The 21531-nt window shown below is 41.2% G+C and overlaps 2 protein-coding genes across 2 annotated transcripts; both read left to right on the top strand.

Moving 5' to 3' along the window:
* Positions 1-1200: 1200 nt before the first annotated feature.
* LOC110988099 (protein disulfide-isomerase A3-like) lies at positions 1201-15384 on the top strand. The gene is made up of 13 exons (XM_087136557.1): positions 1201-1497; positions 4488-4575; positions 5571-5691; positions 6442-6552; positions 7974-8097; positions 9262-9375; positions 9954-10054; positions 10390-10411; positions 10803-10970; positions 11799-11901; positions 12755-12883; positions 13606-13685; positions 14351-15384. Exons 1-13 carry the CDS (start codon positions 1364-1366, stop codon positions 14559-14561), a joined length of 1506 nt encoding a protein of 501 aa, XP_086992683.1. The 5' UTR covers positions 1201-1363; the 3' UTR covers positions 14562-15384.
* Positions 15385-17117: 1733 nt separating this feature from the next.
* LOC110988133 (MAM domain-containing glycosylphosphatidylinositol anchor protein 2-like) lies at positions 17118-21487 on the top strand. The gene is made up of 5 exons (XM_022251395.2): positions 17118-17497; positions 18031-18195; positions 19183-19439; positions 19962-20055; positions 20591-21487. Exons 1-5 carry the CDS (start codon positions 17440-17442, stop codon positions 20974-20976), a joined length of 960 nt encoding a protein of 319 aa, XP_022107087.2. The 5' UTR covers positions 17118-17439; the 3' UTR covers positions 20977-21487.
* Positions 21488-21531: the final 44 nt, after the last annotated feature.

Here is a 21531-nt window from a genome sequence, read left to right as displayed (position 1 = left end):
CGCCTGGATCCTAATGTCCCGGAGTTTTCTTGCAGTATGCGACCAATACGAAGAGAGTGTATGATGGAGTATTGTTAGGTTTTCCAATTGTTGTCATTATTGTAGTCATCTTATAAAAACCTACGGAAAATCCTTTAATCCACCAGTCGATGTTCTCGAAAATGCCCTTTGGAATTACTTTCATGGCTAAAACGGTATTTAAGGGATTTTCAAGGGGGGAAAGTCGACCATCGTCGACCTGGTCCGACCACTGCACTACCTGAGGGACTTGGCTCTCAGTTTCCGTCAATGTTTGATTTCTTTCCCCTAGTTGCTGAAATACTGTACTGTGGGAAAATTTAACTCTGAATTGCCGATGGCCATCCAACTTCAAATTTTACATCAGTGAAAGAGATGATTTAGTTGTCACGATTTATACAAACGGGGGTATGGACCGAGCACATTTGAAGTGTATAAGCATAATTATGTGGCATGAATGATTTTGTCATTTATAAGGCGATAAACTTGAAGTAATAACCCGCTTCTACGAAAGATTCTAATGTATAATCTAACCTTTGGTGACGAGAACTGCGCCAGGTCAACTCGACTGAATCTAGAGTCTATTGACTACAGGAAGGTAAATCTTTGCAACGTATCGTTTCCACGTAAGCACGGGGAACGAAAACAAACGTGCATGTACATGGAGACCTAGGAACAATACTGCCGGAAGTGAACCGTTAATGAAATTCGTTGTTTTTTTTTTTTACTTATCTCCAAGTGACTTTTCCTTAATATTACTGTCTTGACAAGGACAAGGGGAAAATTCTGACATGGGCGTTTCTTGGGGTGGCTTCAATTAGGAATTATTCTTCCAAAATTATCGAATGTAATAGGACGGCCCAATGTAAAATCCCCAAAGGCGGACCGTGCGAGGGTTCCGGAAGCTCACTGAGGGACCTTTTACTTTCAGCCGAGATAAAGAGTAGAAAAGACCTGCCCGTCGTAATCAAGGGGATCAGAGCCTTGTAAGAACCTACATAAACTCCCTAGCGCGATAAGTCCTATACTGCCCAGATAGATATCCCTGAAAAACCTTTTGGGGATTTAATTCACGGGAAATTGTCATGTAGAAGATTCTTAAGAGAGAAGAATTCGCAGTGCCTGTGGGATTTGCATATTCATGAGCAGATGAAACGATCAGATTGCGTCACAAGGAGTAAATCTACCAGTTGGTAAGTCTACCCGGGATTAGTAGGCTCTTGCTGTAGGGTACGAGGCCTAGCTGCTGCGGTAAAATCACATCACATGTACAGAGTATTCGTTTAGTAGGACTAGCTGGTGTGGGAAACCTGAGTGTAAGAGGTTTACATAGGCATCACTGAAAATGAAGACGTTTCTGCTGATCTCTGTGCTTTTGGGGCTTGCTCTTGGCGGTGATGTTATAGAACTCACTGATGATTCGTTCAAATCGGAGGCCGCCCGACATGACCTGATGCTTGTTCAGTTTTACACTGCTTGGTAAGCTACAGACAAACATTTTCATTCGGTATCAGCACTAGCTTCATGGTCATACTGTGATATACAATTCTATGTTAAATGATTTGGTACTCCTTTGCGTGTATCGGTCTGCACAAGGGTCCACCCCGAATGTATAACCGGAGTTGTACGAGTGATTTTCTTCAACTTGGTTCCACTCATTATCAGTCCTAGGCTTCTGCATTGCTTTCATTCATTTCGTTCGGTAGCAGTTATTCTTTCAGCCAGTACAAGGATATTGTTGTCCTATATCGTCTCAGGTGGTAAAGGCCTATTGTCGTATTGAATCTTCTTTCTCATCATGTGCCTTTAAATCACTCCCCAGCCCACCGGCCAGTTTCAACCAAACTAAGCCATAACTATGGACAACCGGCCTGAGCTTCAATGATATGGTGCACTCCGACAAAGATCAGCTATCAGTAGAGGTCATTTCATTGAAAGTTACGAAATGCTTCTCCCACAATATTCAACCGATGAAGGCCAAACTTGCAATTGGTCAGTCAAATCCCTATGAGTGGGCCGAGCCTTCCTCATATGCGTAGGGTATACACAGAATTGTGGCTCAAGCTAGGTTAATTTGTGTGAATCGAGACATTTTGTAATATGTACCTAGAGGTTACTGGCGGTCATTTCAGGAAAATAAGCGGCTTCTTCTGTCACAGTCTTCATCCGATTTTAGCCGTATTTGGTCAAATTCTTCCTTGTTGAGGTCCGTTGTAGGGCAGATTTAGAGCAAAAGTTTCTCAGTGGTTGCAATTTAGTGGTTCTATTGGTAGCGGGCCTCTTGCAAGGCCAAGGGCAAAGGTCAGCTAGTGGGCAACATGTAGTCTTTTCCTGCAAAATGGACAAACTTTCCGGCAAAGACCCCTTGATGAGTGGGTGATCGCTGATTCATTCTTGGGATAAAACAACGTATGTTCATAGCGTTCATTACCAAACGCGTGCGCAAGATTTGCACTTAACAGCAGAGCAACAGACTACGTCTGATTTCGCGCGCTCTGATCGCAAAATGAGACGTCGTCTTCGTTAATTAATTAATGGGTTTCCAGAAAACCGAGCATAAATGATGAAATCCAAATTACATTAGGCCTAGTCATTTTATTTTTCAGTAGCACTGATTTTGTGCCCTGCCTCAAAAAAGGTTATGAAAATGTGGTTATAAATAACCCAAAAATTATTTTATTTTTTCACCGGAAAAAATTGAGTGTTGCCAAATTTGATCAATATCTACTCTAGTTTTCCTGGTTATAAAACTAGATTCATATAAACTAGATGACTGTCTTAATCAATTGCACGGGAAAATTGGGAAATCCGCCGAACAAATATTTTTGTAAAATAATTTGAATTTGACCAACTTTTCACGCCAAATCGTGTGAATCCAGACATTTTGAAATGGAAAACTCCGTGACATATCTAATCGTAAATTATTATATATATTCCTCAATTCTTAGAGCCAGGGGTTATTGCTTTGTCAAACTTTTCACAAAAAAGAGGGTACCCTTGCACCATATTCTTGTAAGGGCAGACTCTTGAGTAACTTTCACACAGCGGCGAGCCACAGGCCTCCCCCCAACATGTCCAATCCCTATACACATTCCAGACTATTGTTACTTAACACATCCCCCAAGATGTCTGAAAGGAATTCCCCAGATTCCTGCGAGACAATGACCAACACAAAGAAGGGGGTTCTCTCTGTCTCATACCTTGCTGTAAAGCTATAGTCCATGGCAGCCTAACTGATGAACGAAGATTGTATACCTTATAAAATGGTACTGCAGTCGGTACAATCTAACAGAAAATCATCATACTAGTGTTTGTATACCATTTAGGTAATAACGGTGGATACCAAACGGCTTTGAATCTTTGTGTACGGTTGGAAAGATACGATATTAGAGTGATTCAAAATGACTTGATTATTAAACATTATGCACTATATGCGAACGTTCTGAAAGACGTCATCGATGTACAAATAGAATAATAAGATTGTCGTTTCTATTTTCATTAGTTAGTCCAATGTTGGGGTTAAAGTCTCCCGCAATCAGTAGACACTAATGAAATGCACACGTTTGTTGTTTTCTCTCCTTGATTCTTGCTCTTCAAATGGATGAATAAAAAGGTCCATTGTGCTTTGACTCAATAGTAGAAGGGTTGAAACCCCACGGACGTGTATTAAAAAAACTGGACTTGCAACGCCTTTGTATGAAAAAGAAGTCAACCAGCGGCCATTTTACCGATCCGAATACAAATGCGTGGGTTGGCTCCTCCTATTGACGTCAGGAAGAACAAAGCTAGGAAAGCTTTGTATTCGGCTCGGTAAAATGGCCGCGAGTGGATTCAATGGTCTCTATAAGCTGATTAAGGGCATTGTGAGTCCAGATTTAATTGTATACCTCCACGAGAAACCCATGGAGAGTCGTCAATCTGATGTTGATACCCCCAACTTAATCTTTGTGAATAATCTTTGTGAAGTGTTCCAGAAACTGCAAGAGTTTGTAGTGGAACAGCAGTTGTAGAGTTTGCACTTTTGCAGCGCTGCAGGAACACAGTATCTGGCTGCAATACTAAATGATAGAGTACAGTGGGTGTTGTAAAAAGAACAGAGTTAGCGGAGAGGGTCTCAGCTGCTCTTAGGCGGTCAAGACTCAAGATCTATGAAGACAGTTGGTGTTGAATTTGATGATAAATGCCACTGTCAGCAAGTTTCCCATAACAGTAACATGTACAATCTTTCAAAAACTGGTAATAGTCCAGTTCTCCAAATTTCATTGATTGCACGATTTCATTGTTAATTTCGGTTGGATACAAACCAAAGTTGGGCATACCCAATTTTGTCGACAAATTTGCAGTTATGCATGGGCAGTATCCCCACCTTTGGCACAGGACAAAGTTCGGGTAGTTGACAAAAGTTTGCATGTAACATAATTATTCACTGACTTGTGCTCGGGCTTTTTGACTGCCTATATGCCAACCAGGTGCGGCCACTGCAAGAAACTTGCTCCTGAGTACGAGAAAGCAGCAACTGTTCTGAAGAGCAATGATCCTCCAGTGCCGCTTGCAAAGGTACATCCTGTCTTTACTCTATTCGACTCTGTGTTTGCTCCCCATTCCACACATACATGTAAATCTGCCTGTTGTAGTTACTGGCGATAGCTGTGGATGCCAGCGGTCACCAAAGACACTGTGCGCCTATAATGCTCACACTTGAAGATTCTACACATTTGCAACTTTGCCTGTTTTGCCTTTAAGCAATGTGTGTTGTCACATGCAATAATTATATTACCCCAAGTGACATAGTATGACTTAATGGTATATGCGTGCTGAAGGATGATCCTTCAGCACACATATACCATTCGAGCGCGCATACATGCACCTTTCGCGGCCACCGTAGAAAATGCCAGTATCCCCCTCTCCATTGGATATGGAAACAGTGAAAAATGTTGCAAGGGCAAGTCAAGAACCCGCAGATCAATTTTCACGGATCAGAATTTTGGGGGGTTTAGGGAGGGGGCTCGAAGATTGTTTTGTGTAGTCTAATCTGTATGGTGTGGAGCTAAATTTGGGAAATACTAAGAGACATTCTCCTGATGATGAAAAATAAAAAGTACTTTCTGCTAGGGGAGGGTGGCATGGCCCTGTTCCCCCACCCCAGCTATTAATGGTTTATTGTAACCATATGACTCAAGTTGTGGGATTGAAACTTAGTGGAATAAGCCAGGGCCCCGTCACTCTCTCCCTCTCTCTCTCTCTTTCCCTTCCTGAGCAAAGATGATCCGAAACGAAAATACCTCAGTTGTCCATTTGCAAGGCGTGCGGGGATGACCGTGGGTGTGTGCGTGCTAGTGTTTGCTGGCTGGCGGCTGGTTGGCTGGCTGACTGACTGTCTCCACAATCAAGGAATTGATCTTGCTGAGAGTTAATTCACCAGAATATTGCTAACGCATAGATACAACCCATGAAAGCTGGGATAAGTATGAGAGGGTGACTAGCAAGATGTATCATAAAAAAGTGTTTTGCAAGCACAGCACTTTACATTGGCCTTTTTTTCATTTCCCAAGATTGATTGCGCTGAAAAGGGCATAGAGACATGCGGCGATTATGGGGTGTCAGATTTTCCATCAATGAAGATCTTTAGAAATGGGAAGCTCTCCTCCGAGTATCAGGGGGCAAGAAAGGCAGGTACGTCACATATTATTTGCACTTTTTTAGAGTCAGTAACAGTCCACAGTCTTCTGAGCTCCCTAATCATTAGAAAGCCTGCCCCTCCCACGGTTTTTTTTTTCTTGAAAGGAACACTTCATAGGTGAGTAGGAAAGAATGTAATTGATTTATTCTTTTACCAAAACGTAGCACCGTACTCTAAGAAAATAATAGCACTACAAAACAAAGGATGTGTCGTGAATATTTAAGGCTTTTGAGACCCCCCATCATGCTGAATGAGCCCAAAGCAGTCTTCGCTTTTGACTTTGCCCCTCTCTCGACACCAGAAGGAGCTGGAGGGTTATTGTTGAATTTACCTGGTTGGTTGTGAAATTTGTTGTGCTCCAAACCCAGAAGTTAAGATGGTTCATGGGAGTGTTTCTAAGAAGAAAAAGACCAGGTATGCATGGCATCAAAGCATTCGAAAGTCCCTTAAAAGTATAGTAAAAGGTGAATTCCGTGTACACACTGCATGGGATTATGTACAAAATAGACTTTGTGCCATGTACACAGGACTCTAGACTCTGTGTACCTCCTTCACTGATGCCGCTGTGGTCGTTAACCGGTCAGTCCATACAGTTCTTCCAAAACTCGATTTTTCCGCTGTGAGCTCCACCCACGTCATGCTGATTGGAATCAGAGGTCGCTTACACAGGCATGATACAACTTCCTTTCTTCAGAAGGAGTTTTGAAGTTTTTTTTAAATATATTTTCTTGTTGTCTTTAAAGATAGCATCGTCAGCTGGATGAAGAAACAGGCTGAACCCATGGCGAAGAAAGTCGACGATGTTTGGTCTTTGCAGAAGATACTTGACAGCTCCCACCAGCCAGTCGTTGCAGGTGAGGATTTATTGTCACTCCCAGACAAGGGAAGACCCATTTTCTTCAGTGCACATGAGCAGATATCCATGTAGTGAACACTTGCCTCGGACAACACCACCACCACCCATTGTCCCACAAAAAAGATTTAAAAGATTCATATGCACAGCTGAGCGGTATTACCCTAAGCTCAAAGGGGATAAAAAGTTTGGTAGAAGTCTCCACAGCTACTGCAACAATCAAATACGGGGAAACTTCACCGTCACACATAGTTTCCAAGGACGATCAAAAAGTGTAAGGACCCAGTTTGGTATTAAAAAAGCCAAGGTCTTTTGGGGGAAAAAGCGCGCGCGTGAGCCAGTGTAGGCCTATGGCTGCGCTGATAGGACAGACTATCGCACGCGTGTAGCTGTTCCCGAATAGCCTCATACTCGACATGCGCTGTTGGAGTAGCGAAGTAGCTCATTATTACATGGACTGGTTCCTGTCCCTATTACTTAGGGACCGCTTGCTGGCTTCTGGGTACAGTCCACTAATTCAAGCCCCATTGAAAACAGTGTAATATCAGCACTGTTCAGGGCCCAATAACATGCACGCCAACATCCCTGAGATGTCTGAAACACAAATGAAATTCTTGTCTGGTCACTAATCTTTCAATTTCTTTTCATTTTTTTTGTGGGTTAACCAATTACATTTTTAATTATTCCCGCGAAACAACAGCCATTTTTCAAGTGGCAACCCTCAACTTTCTCGGGCACTTAGGACATTTTTCAACCGCAGGTTTTAGCCATTCTGCTCTCATATTAAAGCTCAAAGACCCAGGGAGTTGGTCCTGGCAAGGATTTAAACAATCTCACCAGTTTGGGGGCCAAAAAATCTCCTTGTTCAAAAGATACAGTGGGCTGGCCAGAAATTCTTCTCATGCACAATCGGTTTTCTATTTATTGCGATAATGGTTCACCTTGGCGTTTGTGACGGCCCAGCAGGGTATCACCTCAGACCATTCTTAAGAAACAATGCTTGCTTTATTTTAAATAACATAAGTCAGTGTTTTGCCTGGCAAAACTCCATTTCCGGATTCATAATATCCATCATGCGTCCAAGCTCAATAAAGTCCTCCAAAAGCTTTGTCACGTGGCTGTGTTATCGTGGAGGGAACTGTTAATCACAATGGTTTTAACGAGATAATTGAGATATTCCTCAAACTAACGAATAATACACAGGATTTGAATGGCATGCGAGGCCTTTCAACTTTACATAAAATCAAATGGAACAAATTCCTCTTTGTCAATTTATATACCATGTACTCAATCTAACAAACAGGACCATTGGATGCTTCTTATTAATGTCACTACCAACCAAAAAGTAACACTGCTCACCAATTTATATTGAAAGAAAATGCATTCATTATTAGATGTAGCTCTATTATGCTCTCTTCCCAGGCTTTTTCACCAAAGACGGCAAAGAGAAAGAAAACCTAGTCGAGGCTGCTCCCGACCTCTTCACCCACTACCGAGTAGTCTACTCTCTCTCAGAAGAAGTCAACGAAGAATTTGGCTACTTTGAGTAGGAAATTGATCGAAGATATCCATTTTCTGTCCCCCTTCAAATGAACCCACCCCTTCGAGGGTTTTGGCCTTGTCACAGCCGGGGGGCAGATTTCAGATCTCGGCCTTACGATGACGTTTTTCAATGAAATTTGGCAGTGTCATGAAGGCATACATACTAATCATCCGTGTGAAATTAGATGCAAATTAATTAAGTTTATGTAAATTATATTATTATACCATTTTTTTCTTCTTTCGATTGTTGGGCGATTTTATTGCATTTTTCACATCAAAGATGCTGTGTGGATTGTATATTCAGTGGAAATGAAACCAGAGATGCTATGAGCTGTATACAATAACATGCATAAGTTAATTATAAAATTAATAGACCTTCCCAAAAGGAAGAGACTTCCTGACAAAAAGAAGCCACTTCGCCCTTTGTACGATGTACTTCTGGGTACAAAGTCAATGGTAAATTTCACATCACACTTCACCCTGCCTCCTAAATTTCTTCACTGATGAGCGAGAACGCCACGTCCAATTTTCATAAATTTGGGGTCAAAATGAGGCTAGTACATTGGAAAAAAATTGCCATAAAGTATAAGCACGCAGAAATTAATCCCGGAGATGCTCTGAGCAAAAATCAACAGGGGAGGCGGATTCTGCCCCCCCCCGGCTCTTCGAGGGTTAAAACAAGCTCACCCCAAACTCAGCAGCCACCCCATCAAACAAACTCACCCCTCCCATTCCCAGTTCAAACAGCCTTGCCATCCCCCAAGTAAATAACTGATCATCATCAACACCCCTTCAGCAAAACCATCGTCGGTCCAATTTTTAAACAAGCTCATCCCCCAAACTCACCATCTACCCCTTCCTCCCATCACACTCATCGTCCGGACGCGTCCCTCAAAAAAACCTGACCACCAGCCCACTAAGAATTTCCTCCAAATTCACTACAATCACTACACTGTACTACCCATCCAATGTCATTCGGTTCAACTCTATATGCAAATAAGATGACCACCATTTAAGACCACCTCTTCTTTCCCTCCCCACAGTGTCATTGCATGATGTGAGTTTTGCATTTAACGCTGGCATAACGAAGAAACAATTATTTGTATGAATGTTGAAATTACTTTTTTCTTTAAATGTGCCCCTTCATCTCTAATTAATTTTGATACAGTGCTGTTGTCCTTTTCCGACCTGCGTATCTAAGTAACAAATATGAAGGCAACAAAGTAGAGATGTCCGGCGCCATTACAAAGACTAACATAGAAAAGTTTGTTGGACAAAATGGGTGAGTATACAACATTTTTGGGGTTGAAATTTTGAGCAGATTTGTTTGGTGATGACCTCTGAACACTGATTGTGATGGCTGTCACTAAACTCATGACATTTACCTGAAATTGAAGATATGAAAAAAGGAAACCGTGTGGAGGTATTCCCCAGGCTCCGGCTATTAGAATGACTTAGAAATATTTTGTAAATAATATTTAAGTGGTTATTTAAATCAATACAGGATATGAGATCCTGCAATGTGCCAATAGAAAGAGGGAAAAACTTTGCTCAAAGAACACGCATTTTACCAAGACACCAAAATAAAGCACAATAAAAACGATATTGAGCAACAACAACGGTTTAGCGAGACAGTGGATGTTGGGAATGTCAGGTATTGAACTTGAGGGGGTTTCCCTGAAAAACGAAAGAACGGTGGCTACACCGCGCCAAACCTCTACAGACCCTTTTGTCTCGGGAAACATACTTACATTTGTTTTGTCGATCTAACAATGTACCAGTCCTTTCACCAATGTTTGTGACAGACATTTGGCAATCAATTTTTGACATTTGATGCAACATCCACTTTTAATTGTTCAGCATGGGGCTATGTGGTCACATGACACCACTTAACGTGGATTTATTCCGGAAACCACTAGTTGTCGTCTACTACGAGGTAGACTTCCTAAAGAATCCTGCAGGTATGTTATCCAAAATTATTCCCTTTCTTGAGAAAAAAGTTTACGCTTATCTAATTCTTCGAAATCCACGCTTGAATAATATAAACGGGTAATTCTGCTTGGCTTTTGTGACCTTCTTTACGTTAATTTCCACACGTTATCACTCACAATGCACTCTCGACAGGATCCCGCAAAATAACTATATTCAGGCCAGTAATTTTTGTTCTATTGTCATGCAAAGAAATTTCCAAATCTTTTGGCCCCCAAACTTTCCCCTGAAAAATTTGTTCAGGATCCGCCTTCGACGATATACTTGCAGTTAATTTTCTTCCTGGGTTTGTTTGTTTTTGTTTTAGGCACCAATTATTGGCGCAACAGGTGAGTTGAAACTTCATATACCCCCCATCTGATATTTCATGTGGCAACATTATTTCATATTCAGTAGGAATTGCTTGAAAAACATTGTGAATACCCCCCCTAAAAAATCTGATTCATTGTACTTAAACCAACGTTTTGATGGAATAAATGTTTCTGTGTTTTGTGACCAAGTTACGGAAGCTTAAAGTGACCATCAGCGTTTCGGCGTTTCTGAGATACTTTATCTCGGAAAGACGGAATACTGAGATAAAAAGTCGTCGTTTTTATGATAACGCTTCGGTGTATGATGTCTTTCACTGATTGTATCTGGGACATTTTAGGGGATTTAAGGAATCTTACATCTTACTTTAAGCTTTCCGTATCACGTGGAGATCTTGAAAACCGTTTGCAGGGTAATGAGGGTTGCCCAGAACTACAGAGATGAGGGCTTGACCTTCGCAATTGCCTGGAAAGCCCAGTTCGAAGACGTTCTCGGATCCCTGGGAATCAGTTCACAAACTGAAATCAGCGTTGTTGCATGGCAGCATGGAGAGAAATTCAAGATGGAGGAAGCCTTCTCGTAAGTTCATCTGGCATTTAGCTGCCTGCAAGGTTTTAGAGAGGCGGTGGATATTTTGCCACTCCTGGTAAAAGTTCCCCAACTCCAAAAGTAGAGATAATATATACACAGTGCATATAAAAAGTGCACATATGAATCTGTTTGTCCTGACGAAGGTACATAGTTACGGAAAGCTCGACAATAAGATAAATTAAGAGCGATACTGTATGTATTTTTCAATATTCTGATCAAGGTGCTACGCAGCCCTTTGATATTTCTCTGAGTAACGCCAACACTTGCTATGTTACGGGCCGCGCCAAGTTGAGTGCAAGGACATCACCGGCTGTGACTTCATATTATGGACCAATCAGAACAAGGCTACCGGCAGAATGTCGTTTTGGAACTTTTGCCGGCGACAGCAAAATATGCAAAGCTTTTAAATAAAGTAACAAAGCATGCGGGAAAAATGTGTAGCAAGTGCATTTTTTCTCAGTCTTTGAAATTCGGAAACCCTCTAACCGGGACACCCGCAGCTTCATTTATCTTAATCACGTCCTTAACATATACTTTCATTGATCTGCAGTTGATCTGCAGCTTTGACTGCTATTTTGAAAGTCTCGAGTCAAACACTCTCCTCGCATTTGACCTCTTGGTTGTCATGCACCTATTTTGTATAGTGGTGTTTGTTGTCCCTTTACAGGCTAAACACTTTGACAATTTTGCTCTCCAAAAAACTAGCCCAAGCACATTTTCACAAGTCCCCTATAACCGTCTACTGCCAGATGTGGTTTTGTTTCTCACGCTTTTGAGAAAAGCATCGCAGTACTTTTCACCTTTCTTCGCCGACAGAGTCACAACCCTGGACACCTTCGTGAAAAAGTTTTTAGCGGGAGAGCTCAAACCATATATTAAAAGCGAAGATGTTCCAGAATTTAATGATGGTCCTGTCAAGGTAAAATTTATCTCTTTGTTTTTCAGCACGAAAAGTGGGGGATGATTCAGTCGTCCATCCCCCGAGTTTAAGAAGTGTGTGTGTGTGGGGGGGGTTATTGCATTTTACACATGGCATAGTCAGTATTTTTGCCTCAAGTTTATTAAGCTGCACGTATTATTAGTCAAAAGGGTTTAAGTCTGTGTACTTCAAGAAAACATGCAGTGGACCTTCGGTTCAAGTTGTTTTGATGCACATTACTATGAGATACAACAACACCAACAAGATTTGAATACCTCTTTTCATTAGAAATAGCAAGAGTGTAAGAGTTTTTAGTTCTGGTTAAATCCTTTCATCAACACATAGGGTACTATTTCTCTTTTGTTACACAAGGCAAGACTTGTTGTTGAGCATAATGAAAAGCACAAAAATTCTTCTCACAATAACCTCAAACGATGTTTTGAAAAAAGATTTTTCATTACCATTGTTTGCACAAGCTACCTAACACCGTACACAAGTGACAAGTAAAAGTTACTCAAAGACAGTGAAGGAAAGTGTGATATATATTTGCAAGCAGAGCTACAGAGCCACTGTTGTTCTGTCTTGGATGACATCACACATCATGAGAACTGAAATTTTAAGATGCATAAAACCAAAAACCAGAATGTTGAAGTTTCTCCTATTAACTGCTACAAAGGAGATGGAAAGTCAAAGCAGCGTTGCAAGAAAGCTTTCCCAGACATTTTCATGTTTCAAAAATCCCTTTTCAAGTTTCCTTCAATCCATTGAATCTGACAAAACCATGTTTCGGTTGCATTCATTTCGTCTAAAAATGTATCCAGGCCGATTTAACTCTTGTCATTTGTTTCCGCAGGTAGTGGTGGGTAGCACCTTCAACGACATTGTCAAGGACGACACCAAAGATGTCCTCATTGAGTTCTATGCTCCGTGGTGCGGCCAATGCAAAGCTATGGAGGCAAAGTACACTCTACTCGGGGAGAAGGTCAGTGACCAGCAGCTCCTGTTCGTTGTTTTCCAATTGCTCCAGAAGTGGTGGCAGAAGTGGGATCCTGTTGCTGCTGTTCTTTCTGACCAGAAATCTTGATTGACTCTGAAGGGCATTGTTGCTTGTGAGGAAATGCATTAACCTTAAAAACTCTGAGTCATTGGCACAATAGAAGAAGGACGAAGAATATTATACATTCTCCCACCTTTTGGCAAGGTATGGGCCATTTGATCATCCCCCAACTTTTCAAAGGCATGAAAAAGGACTTGCATAACTTGATTTAGTTTTAATCTTCCAACAGCCAAACTTTCCGAGATAGAAAGGAAAATGGAGAATAAACGGCACAAAGAGTACCAAAATCACAACATGCTGGATTACACATTTACGCAGTATAAATATGGTAAAAGCATTTATTATGAAATGCAATCATGTCGTCAATGGTCTCTAGGCACCCGGCCCTCTTTTTTTCATATTTTCGACAGGCGAGCGATTTTAGGATTTCGTCACTGCCCCCCCCCCCTTCCATGCCGCTGATCCTGGTGAAAGTGTGTTTCACATGGAATCTTGTTATGTAGAAATTGCATGGTTTAGAGGTGCAATTTTGGCATATTAAACGTTTGCTGGTTTACAGGGTTGTAAGTGAACGTATACACCGTCACTTTGGTCCACCGTCATAAGGATGACATTGGGTGTTAAAGCCGTTAATTTTTCTTTTATAGTTGAAAGACGTAGAGCATGTTGTCATTGCAAAGATGGATATAACCGCTAACGATGCACCTGTAGAATACGCAGTGATTGGGTAAGTAATGGACGACATATTGCGTCAATATCACTCATTTTTAGCCAGGAAGCTCCAAAATATTCCCGAAGCTTAATCAGAAATAAGCTGGAAAGTCGGCTGGTTTGAAGGTATTGCAAATCACAGACTCCCAGTTGTTCATCTTCAAACAAACAAACGGAACTTTTTTCCACACGCTTCCCATAAGTTCCATTAAGTGGACCAAATTAGTGTAGATCCAAAGACAGAAACAACCACATAATCCCTGACCATGGTGTTCAGTGAAACAACTCCAAAGACTAGTGTGCTTGGATAGACCTCACACTTTGTGCTTTCCCTTGGGATCCAGGTTGGGCCAAGTGGTTCAAACCTTCATAATTATTTGGTAAACAAAGCTTGATATCATCAGTTCACAGGCCTAATGGATCCAGATCTAAAGTCTGTAGTCTTCCAGTGAAGGTGGTGAATTAGTTTGGTGTAACATTCACTGTCTTCTGGTTACTTCATTCATTCGGCTGTTTGTATCATGAACCATCCTCACAAAACCTTTACATTTCGTGAATATTTTTTATATGTACTCAGCAAAACATTTGCCTGGGTTCTTATACCTGCCTTCTTGGAAAACATCTGGTGTGAATATATTGCCTGTACAACGCTGAATAACGATTAGTTTTGCTTTTCTGCAGGATTCCCACAATATACTGGGCACCCATGGGGAGCAAGTCTGCACCCAAGAAGTACCAAGGTGGGCGTGAAGTGAACGACTTCCTAGAATTCATCAAGAGGGAATCCACATTGCCCGTCGATGTAGGCGAGAAGAAGAAATCAACGACCGACGAGTTTATAATAAGGATGTTGGTCGAGGATGTTTTGTATGGGAGAGAAAAACAAATATAGTTATGGATTATTGGTGAGAACACATCGTGACTGGGTAGGGGAACAAAGGAACGTAATCTTGTTGACCTCCTAGTAAGTGTGGAAACAGTTTTTTCTGGGAAGGACGATGGCTGACCTTGCTTCAGACTTTGCATCCAAGTTGAGGTGTATTTAAAGTGTTCAAAAAGTCGAATTGATGCATTGGTCAATATCTTCCAACAGTGTTTGATACTAACATGAAATACTAACTTGAATTCTACTAATTACCAACATGATTCTTATTGTAGAAATGTGCGTGTTTTTGTGACATCACTGCGACGTCCTCAGGCCCGTAATTTCAAGGTAAATCAACAGAAAAAACTTTTCAACTGAACGTTTCGTACTGAATGGGGAGGCACTTTCCTATTTGAGACCTTTTAGACTATATTTTCGGTGACATTATTAACTGCAATGTCAAATGTTTGGAGTGGCATGCTAATGAGCACTATATGCAAGGTTGTTTACGGGATAACAAAAGGGCACCCTCTTGTTCTGCATCAAAGAAATCGTTGTTTGTTTTCTTCGTTTTGAAATTTGTTTATAACATTTATATAAAAACGGAAGAAATATTTAGACACAACTTATTTTGTTCTGAAGTTCTGAAGTAAACGACATAACCATTCTGAGAGTTATTGAGGTTAGAATTTCAAGATGGTCAGTTTGATCTTGCATTTGGTTTTGTCAGTAAAGTAAGAAATGTACTTCAGAGATGTTATCATGAACTAATTGGATGAAAGGGATTGTTCGATAACAACATTAAACAGGATGTAGATATCGTCCGATCACTTTGTTTGTATCTAAAGAAGCACATCTTGTCTATTGTTTCATTGAAGTGTTATATTTCCTTTCTCTTGTTCATTAAGATGGACTTTTCACTTTTATTCATATTTGAAGCACATGGGATGTTTAAAAAAAATTAAAATGGCATTTTAAATTTTTTATATTGCGTTTCGTTGTTCTAGAAACCAAATTAGATTTAAATGGATGAAGAGTTAATTTGGCATATTTCATCGCAGAAGAAAAATTAGTTTGACTGAAGACATTTAGGATTACCCTCGATTTAGAAAGGCGTGCCAGAATCGCACCGATCCACATGGAAGGCAATTTTGAACGGGATTTGGCATCTGGAACAAATAGGAACGACCACTCCTCATTAAGCGAAAGATCGGCATACATACTTGAAACATCGGCATGAAAATCAGGGCACGATAAATACGTTCCTGATTTTTTGTGACTAGGCACAAAAAAATCGTCATTTGTATTTATTTAAATAGACCAAAACGCCTTAATTATACTTTTTTATATAGAATTTTCATCCCCAAAAAGTCACGGGATCCATCGGTACTTTCGAAACCTGATTGTTTTTGCACGAGGAATTCTTTAGAGGGCTTTAACCATACAAGAGTCGTCTGCTAACATTTATATACAGTGCTCGTGCCCCAGCTTGAGAAAGTAACTGCCAGTCATTGAACGTATTGGGCGTGAAGATGTTACACTTCCTTCCTCCATGATTAATTACATACGCTTGCCTGAGATCAAAATTAAATGAAATGCAGAAGAACATGTACCATTTTAGAGGCATAGTTCTCGTGAATACAGGACTTTCACTGTATAATACTTCATTTTTTCTTATAGGCCTACATGTATTAGACATGTATTAACTACACGATAATGCATGAGACGTATAGTTTAATTGACAGCTAAATTAAGTTTAATGTACAACTAAGCTGCAAACTTAAACGTCTATCAAGATCGCAGATCTGTTTGTTACTTCATTCAGTGGCGCAACTACTGGATGGAACGTGCTCCCCCCCCAACGGATGCTCGTGCCCCCAGGTGACCCCTCCCCACATTTGAAATCTTCAAATAATGTCCGTTATTGCTGCAGCTTATTTTCTTGTGATGCCCCGTTGAAAACATTTGGAACCCCCGGGTGCGCCCCCTCCCCCCAATTTAGCCCTAGTTATGTCACTAACTTCGTTTACACAACTTACACTTGAAAACGTCAATTCGTAATGGCCTGTTGCTAGATTCGGTCTCAGGTACTAGTTGGGTACCACTGTTCAGACTTTTTAAATAGTTACATATCGGCCCTATGATGGACTCCTAGCCTGTTTCAGACAGGCGTTCTAGGATCACGTCGAACCAAAAATAATTAAGAGCGACTATTGTAGACTCAAACTTTGGGTTCAGCCAATGAAAAGAGCGACGTCTGAGTTTTATTCCTCCATGCTAAAACCAAGTTGCTCTTGTGTCGTTTCGAGCGCCTCAAAGTTTCGCTTTTTTGCTTGTTCCGTACCTGGTCGCTGGTAATTGGCGAACTCTTGCCGTACTTAATTCAAAATTTGCTTTTAATTGGTTTAGCACGACTCTACAGGACGCCTGTCTGAAACGGGTGTATATAAGACACTTACATGAATTGAACTGGTGTCCAATAAATACCTCGTTGTGATGGGCAACCGACTGGTCCCGGTCGACCTTTGGAACACTTGATGTTTACACACGATCTCCATGCAAGCCTTGCGATTAGCAGACCGAAGAAAAATATTACTCGAGGGAAATGCATACCAGAAACTGTGGATCCTGTTTGCTGTCCTTTCCGTCCACTGGCAGTTCCACTCCCCGTCTGGTATTTTGGCAGGCAATTTGAACCGCAGACGGGAAGCCTACCGGCGTGCTTGCGGCGTAAACAGGAAGAGACCCGGCCAGCCAGAAACACTTATATATTGCAGTAAATGTTTCGATAGCATTTCATTGATAAGTGGTCGACGTAATCTGACGTCTTGCAGTTTCAGGCCAGTGTATTTGTGCCCCTGGTCGTACAACAAGGTAGAGTGTGCTGTCCTTCATTTAATATTCAATGGAGTTAACAACCCTGATTGTCAAGATTGTCTTCGTTTGCCTTGTTTTCCACAAAGGTAAGATTAACGCAAAGGGTTTTTTATGTAAGAATAAATTACAAAACGAGGGTTAATTTTTATTCCCATATTCACAGAAAAAAAGTAAGTTTTGGATGCGGAATGCGTTATAATAATAGACTGTATACAGCCTACATTGTGTAGGCCTATCCGCGCGCATTTGGGTATTCGTCGACCTCAATTTTTTTTTACGTCGGCTGTATTTAGTCCTTTTTTTCGATGTCGATTCTCTGTTTACACCTTATTCAACACCTGGTGAACTCGTCCATATCGAGTATTGGCTGTTGTTTAAATAGATTTTCAATTGTCCTATTCTAAGGCCGCAAGGCCCAAGTGGGTTCTGCAAATACTTGAAAGTGACTTAGGCTGTCTCAGGCCTACTTTATGTATGTGCACTTTGTTCTTCCATCATCACTGAGGAATGAGAAGTGACCTCTGGCCTTTGACAGACTGTGAGACAAGACTATGCATGCATGATTATATTTATCATTTAAGATTGAGAGCGATTAACCTTTTGTTTCCCGCCGCTGCAGCCAAGGCAATCTTCGAAATCTGTGACTTTGAAACCGACGATGATGCACTTTGTGGATACGTCCAAGACATTGACGACGATTTCGATTGGCAGTTAAGACAGGGAGGCACGCCCACGCCGGGTACTGGGCCGTCCTACGACCACACCCTAGGAGTCAACTCCACTGGTACGATGAGATAACTTTTTCCTTATTTCTTCTTACTCTATTTCCGGCATTCTGCGGTTTTATGAAGCCCCACAAATATCGAATTTCTATTATTTGACGGGGCTATGTAGAAAACTCAGAAGTCTAAACAGCTGGATAAAATTCAGTATTGTGTTGGATTTTAACGGCCAACGCACTGCACAACTAAAAATCTCATGTCATTTATCTCATTGACGGATGTTTAAATGAAAGAAAGGACTGTCGAAGACAAAGCCAAAGACGGTCCTCGTTAGAGAGCAACTCTAAGGAAACATGTTTTCTTTGCTTTTTATCTGTTCAAATAAATCGGAGAACATCCTAGTCAAACGCACTGTCGTTTGTTTTCAGAGCTCAACCATAACAAGCTAAAAGGGGCTTTTTCCTGTTCATGCAAAGATGCGAATTCTGAACATGCTGAATGAAGATTGCGTCAATCTGAAAAAACAGGGAAAACGAGGGGAACCCTCACCCTGTGTTCATAGTAGACAAACCCTTGGCCATTGCTTGGCGTGCACAAGAGAATTATTCACTACGAACACAAGGTGAGGGTTTCCCTCGTTTTATATGTTTTCTCAGAATGACGCAATCTACATTCAGAATTTGCATCTTGGCATGAACAGAAAAAGCCCTTTTTAGCTTGTTATAGTTGAAGTCTGAAGACAAATGACACTGCTTTCGATTTCTATGCTTCCCTATTTATTTGAACAGATAAAATCAGAAAAAAAAACATGTTTTCCTTAGAGTTGCTCTTTCAATAAAATGCAAGAGGCTCGTCACAGTGCACGTCAGTGGGGAGCTTGTACGCATGACGTAGTTGCACCACGTAACAAGAGCACAACCTCTTTCAAAGTCCAGCTCAGCACGTGCGCATTTAGCAGTCTCAGCTACGTGTCTCAGTGCGCCAGTCGGTTTTGAAGGCAAAATGTATATTTTTTCCCTGTAATTTCCTTCAACCATTTCCCCCAACAGGTCACTACTTGTACATCGAAGCCTCTGGTCCGGGCGTCTGGGACGTGGCTCGCCTCCTCAGCCCGACCCACGGGCCTTCCCCAGGCTTCTGTCTCCGCTTCTTCTACCACATGCACGGCGAACACGCGGGCCGTCTGAGCGTTCGCCTACGGAGCGGAGGCGAGTTGGCCACCGAAGCCCTGTGGACACGAAAGGGAGACCAGGGGGACGAGTGGATGGAGGCCGTGGTTGAGGGTCGTTCGTCGTCCGATTTCGAGGTAACAACCTGGTTATCGTAATACCTTTTCCACTTGAAGTGAAAGTGACAACATTTTGTAATTTCACTATTATTATTGCTTTGCCACTGACTTTGAACTGATCATTGCTCAGCACGCACTCCGGTCTAGAAAGAGTTCTAGAAAGGGACAACACTTGATACCCCTGTGTACAAACCTATGAGACTTATCTGAAAAAAAAACTGTTTTCTAAATAATTGTTTTGAAATTTTCTTAGTTAAATTTCACTTTGTACAACATGTTATCACATTCTGACCACTGTTATAATATTTCAACATTTGTAACATTTAACATTTTAAGGAAAAATTAGTGTTAGATGAAACTCCTTCCATCGAGAATATCAGCACTGCCGAGAATGTTTAGCATTTTCTCAGAGTCCTGTATTTAAATCATCATCATGTTTCTCAAGAAAATGTTTCTCTGCACACTTGTGACATAACCTCTGCGAAGTCGCTGTCACCAGTGCTTAATGACCGAGATAATGAATCCTGGTTTGGGTTGCAGATAGCCTTTGAAGCCAAGAGGGGTGAAGGCTTCAAATCAGATATCGCTATTGACGACATTACCCTGGCGCTTGGATTTACATGCGGGGGACCAGGTGAGTTTCGTATACCAGGCAAGATATGGGACGGAGGGGTATCCCCCCTTACCTGTCCAATCCCTATACACACTGTAGACTATTGTTACCTAATACATCCCCCCTAGAAGTCTGTAAAGAATTCCTGAAATTCCAATCAAACAATGACCAACACAAAGGCGAGAGGATTCTCTCCATCCCATATCTTGCTTCAAATGGAGTTTCGTCGGTCCTCAATTATTGTAAGCGTTTATAAAATAAAAGATAATTAGTAGAAGTTTTAGCACAAAGTTGTAAGGAATGCACCTTCAAGAACGCTCAATAGGAATATCTTGTCCTTAGTCACGACAGAGTAGTATTCTATCAAACATCCTGAAAAGAGAAACTGAGCGTGCACTTCGAATTCTATAATTCCTGGAGATACAGCCTCGAATAAAATGGAGAAATATGCATGGTGAGGTCAAGAGCACCCCATTATGTTGGGACCAACAAAATAGCATGTCAGGCCGTTCTTTCGTTGTTTGAAGGATAATGAACTTTCTGGTGTCTCAAACAGTCGTTGCCACGTCAAGCTCCGAGCCAATAACAGATAAAGAGACAACTGTAAGCATATCAACAGAAACTCCGGAACCGATCAACGGACAGCAACCATTGGTCACTAAGCAACCAGAAGTTGTGCTCACCAATCAGCCCTCAAAGGGTGTGACGTCAACACCACTGGAACCAATAGATCGTCATCTTATAATTGTAGTCTTGGTGGTGGGTTTGTCGTTCTGGGGCGTAGTCTTCACCATTCTCGCTGTCGTCGTGCTCAAAACTCGCCAATCGCGGAACCGTAAGAAAGGCAACGTGACATATGACGTCATCATCAATGGGGCCAACCAGGAGGAAATTGTAATGGCAGATGATGAGAATCAGACTTCAGAAGAATCGAACGCTTAAAACGCTGACCAAAACTGAGTGTCGAACATTAATGTGCAATTGTTTTGATAAAAGAAGTTGTTTGTATGAAAAGTGTGGATATATGCGGGGATAGGATTAAGCGATATTCAGACTGAATGTCTTATTAATTTAAGGGTGTTTGTGTGGCTTTTGAATTTTTAAAGAAGTTTTAAAATGTTTTCTTATAAAGTAAGAAAATGTGCTTAATGTGAGGAAATATTTGCCCTTTTTAGTGATTGTGAAGACTTATCGCTTAATGATTGTTTTTGTACACAGATTCACCTGAGATACCCGGCCCGTCGTTATGAGCCCCCGGGCATTTATTTATTTTTAATAGAAACTATACACTGATTCAGAGTTGCTCGATATGTTGTTTTGTTAACTGTCAATGGTCTGATTTTGGTCAGTTTTTCATGGGGGGGTACCAAGAACTTTTTGTCTTGTTTAAGTTTATATTAGTGTATAGACCAACTTTTAAACAAAGACAGAAATAAACGTAGAATTAAAGCAATGTTTTATGCATAAGTCGGACATTCAAATGCAAAAGCAAATACC

This window comes from Acanthaster planci, linkage group LG05 (genome assembly GCF_054643075.1).
Source record: "Acanthaster planci isolate LZ-2023a linkage group LG05, COTS_SCS, whole genome shotgun sequence".
In the NCBI taxonomy this organism is placed as follows: Eukaryota; Metazoa; Echinodermata; class Asteroidea; order Valvatida; family Acanthasteridae; genus Acanthaster; species Acanthaster planci.
The sequence above is the reverse complement of the archived record's forward strand: the minus strand, read 5'-3'. Positions and strand labels throughout refer to the sequence as shown.

Coding starts and splice junctions, on each gene's coding strand:
- LOC110988099 (XM_087136557.1), top strand. CDS start 1,364: ATGAAGACGTTTCTGCTGATCTCTGTGCTTTTGGGGCTTGCTCTTGGC. Junction 6,553..7,973: donor CCACCAGCCAGTCGTTGCAG/GTGAGGATTTAT, acceptor CTCTCTTCCCAG/GCTTTTTCACCAAAGACGGC. Junction 11,902..12,754: donor TTAATGATGGTCCTGTCAAG/GTAAAATTTATC, acceptor TTGTTTCCGCAG/GTAGTGGTGGGTAGCACCTT.
- LOC110988133 (XM_022251395.2), top strand. CDS start 17,440: ATGGAGTTAACAACCCTGATTGTCAAGATTGTCTTCGTTTGCCTTGTT. Junction 17,498..18,030: donor TTGCCTTGTTTTCCACAAAG/GTAAGATTAACG, acceptor CCGCCGCTGCAG/CCAAGGCAATCTTCGAAATC. Junction 18,196..19,182: donor CCTAGGAGTCAACTCCACTG/GTACGATGAGAT, acceptor TTCCCCCAACAG/GTCACTACTTGTACATCGAA.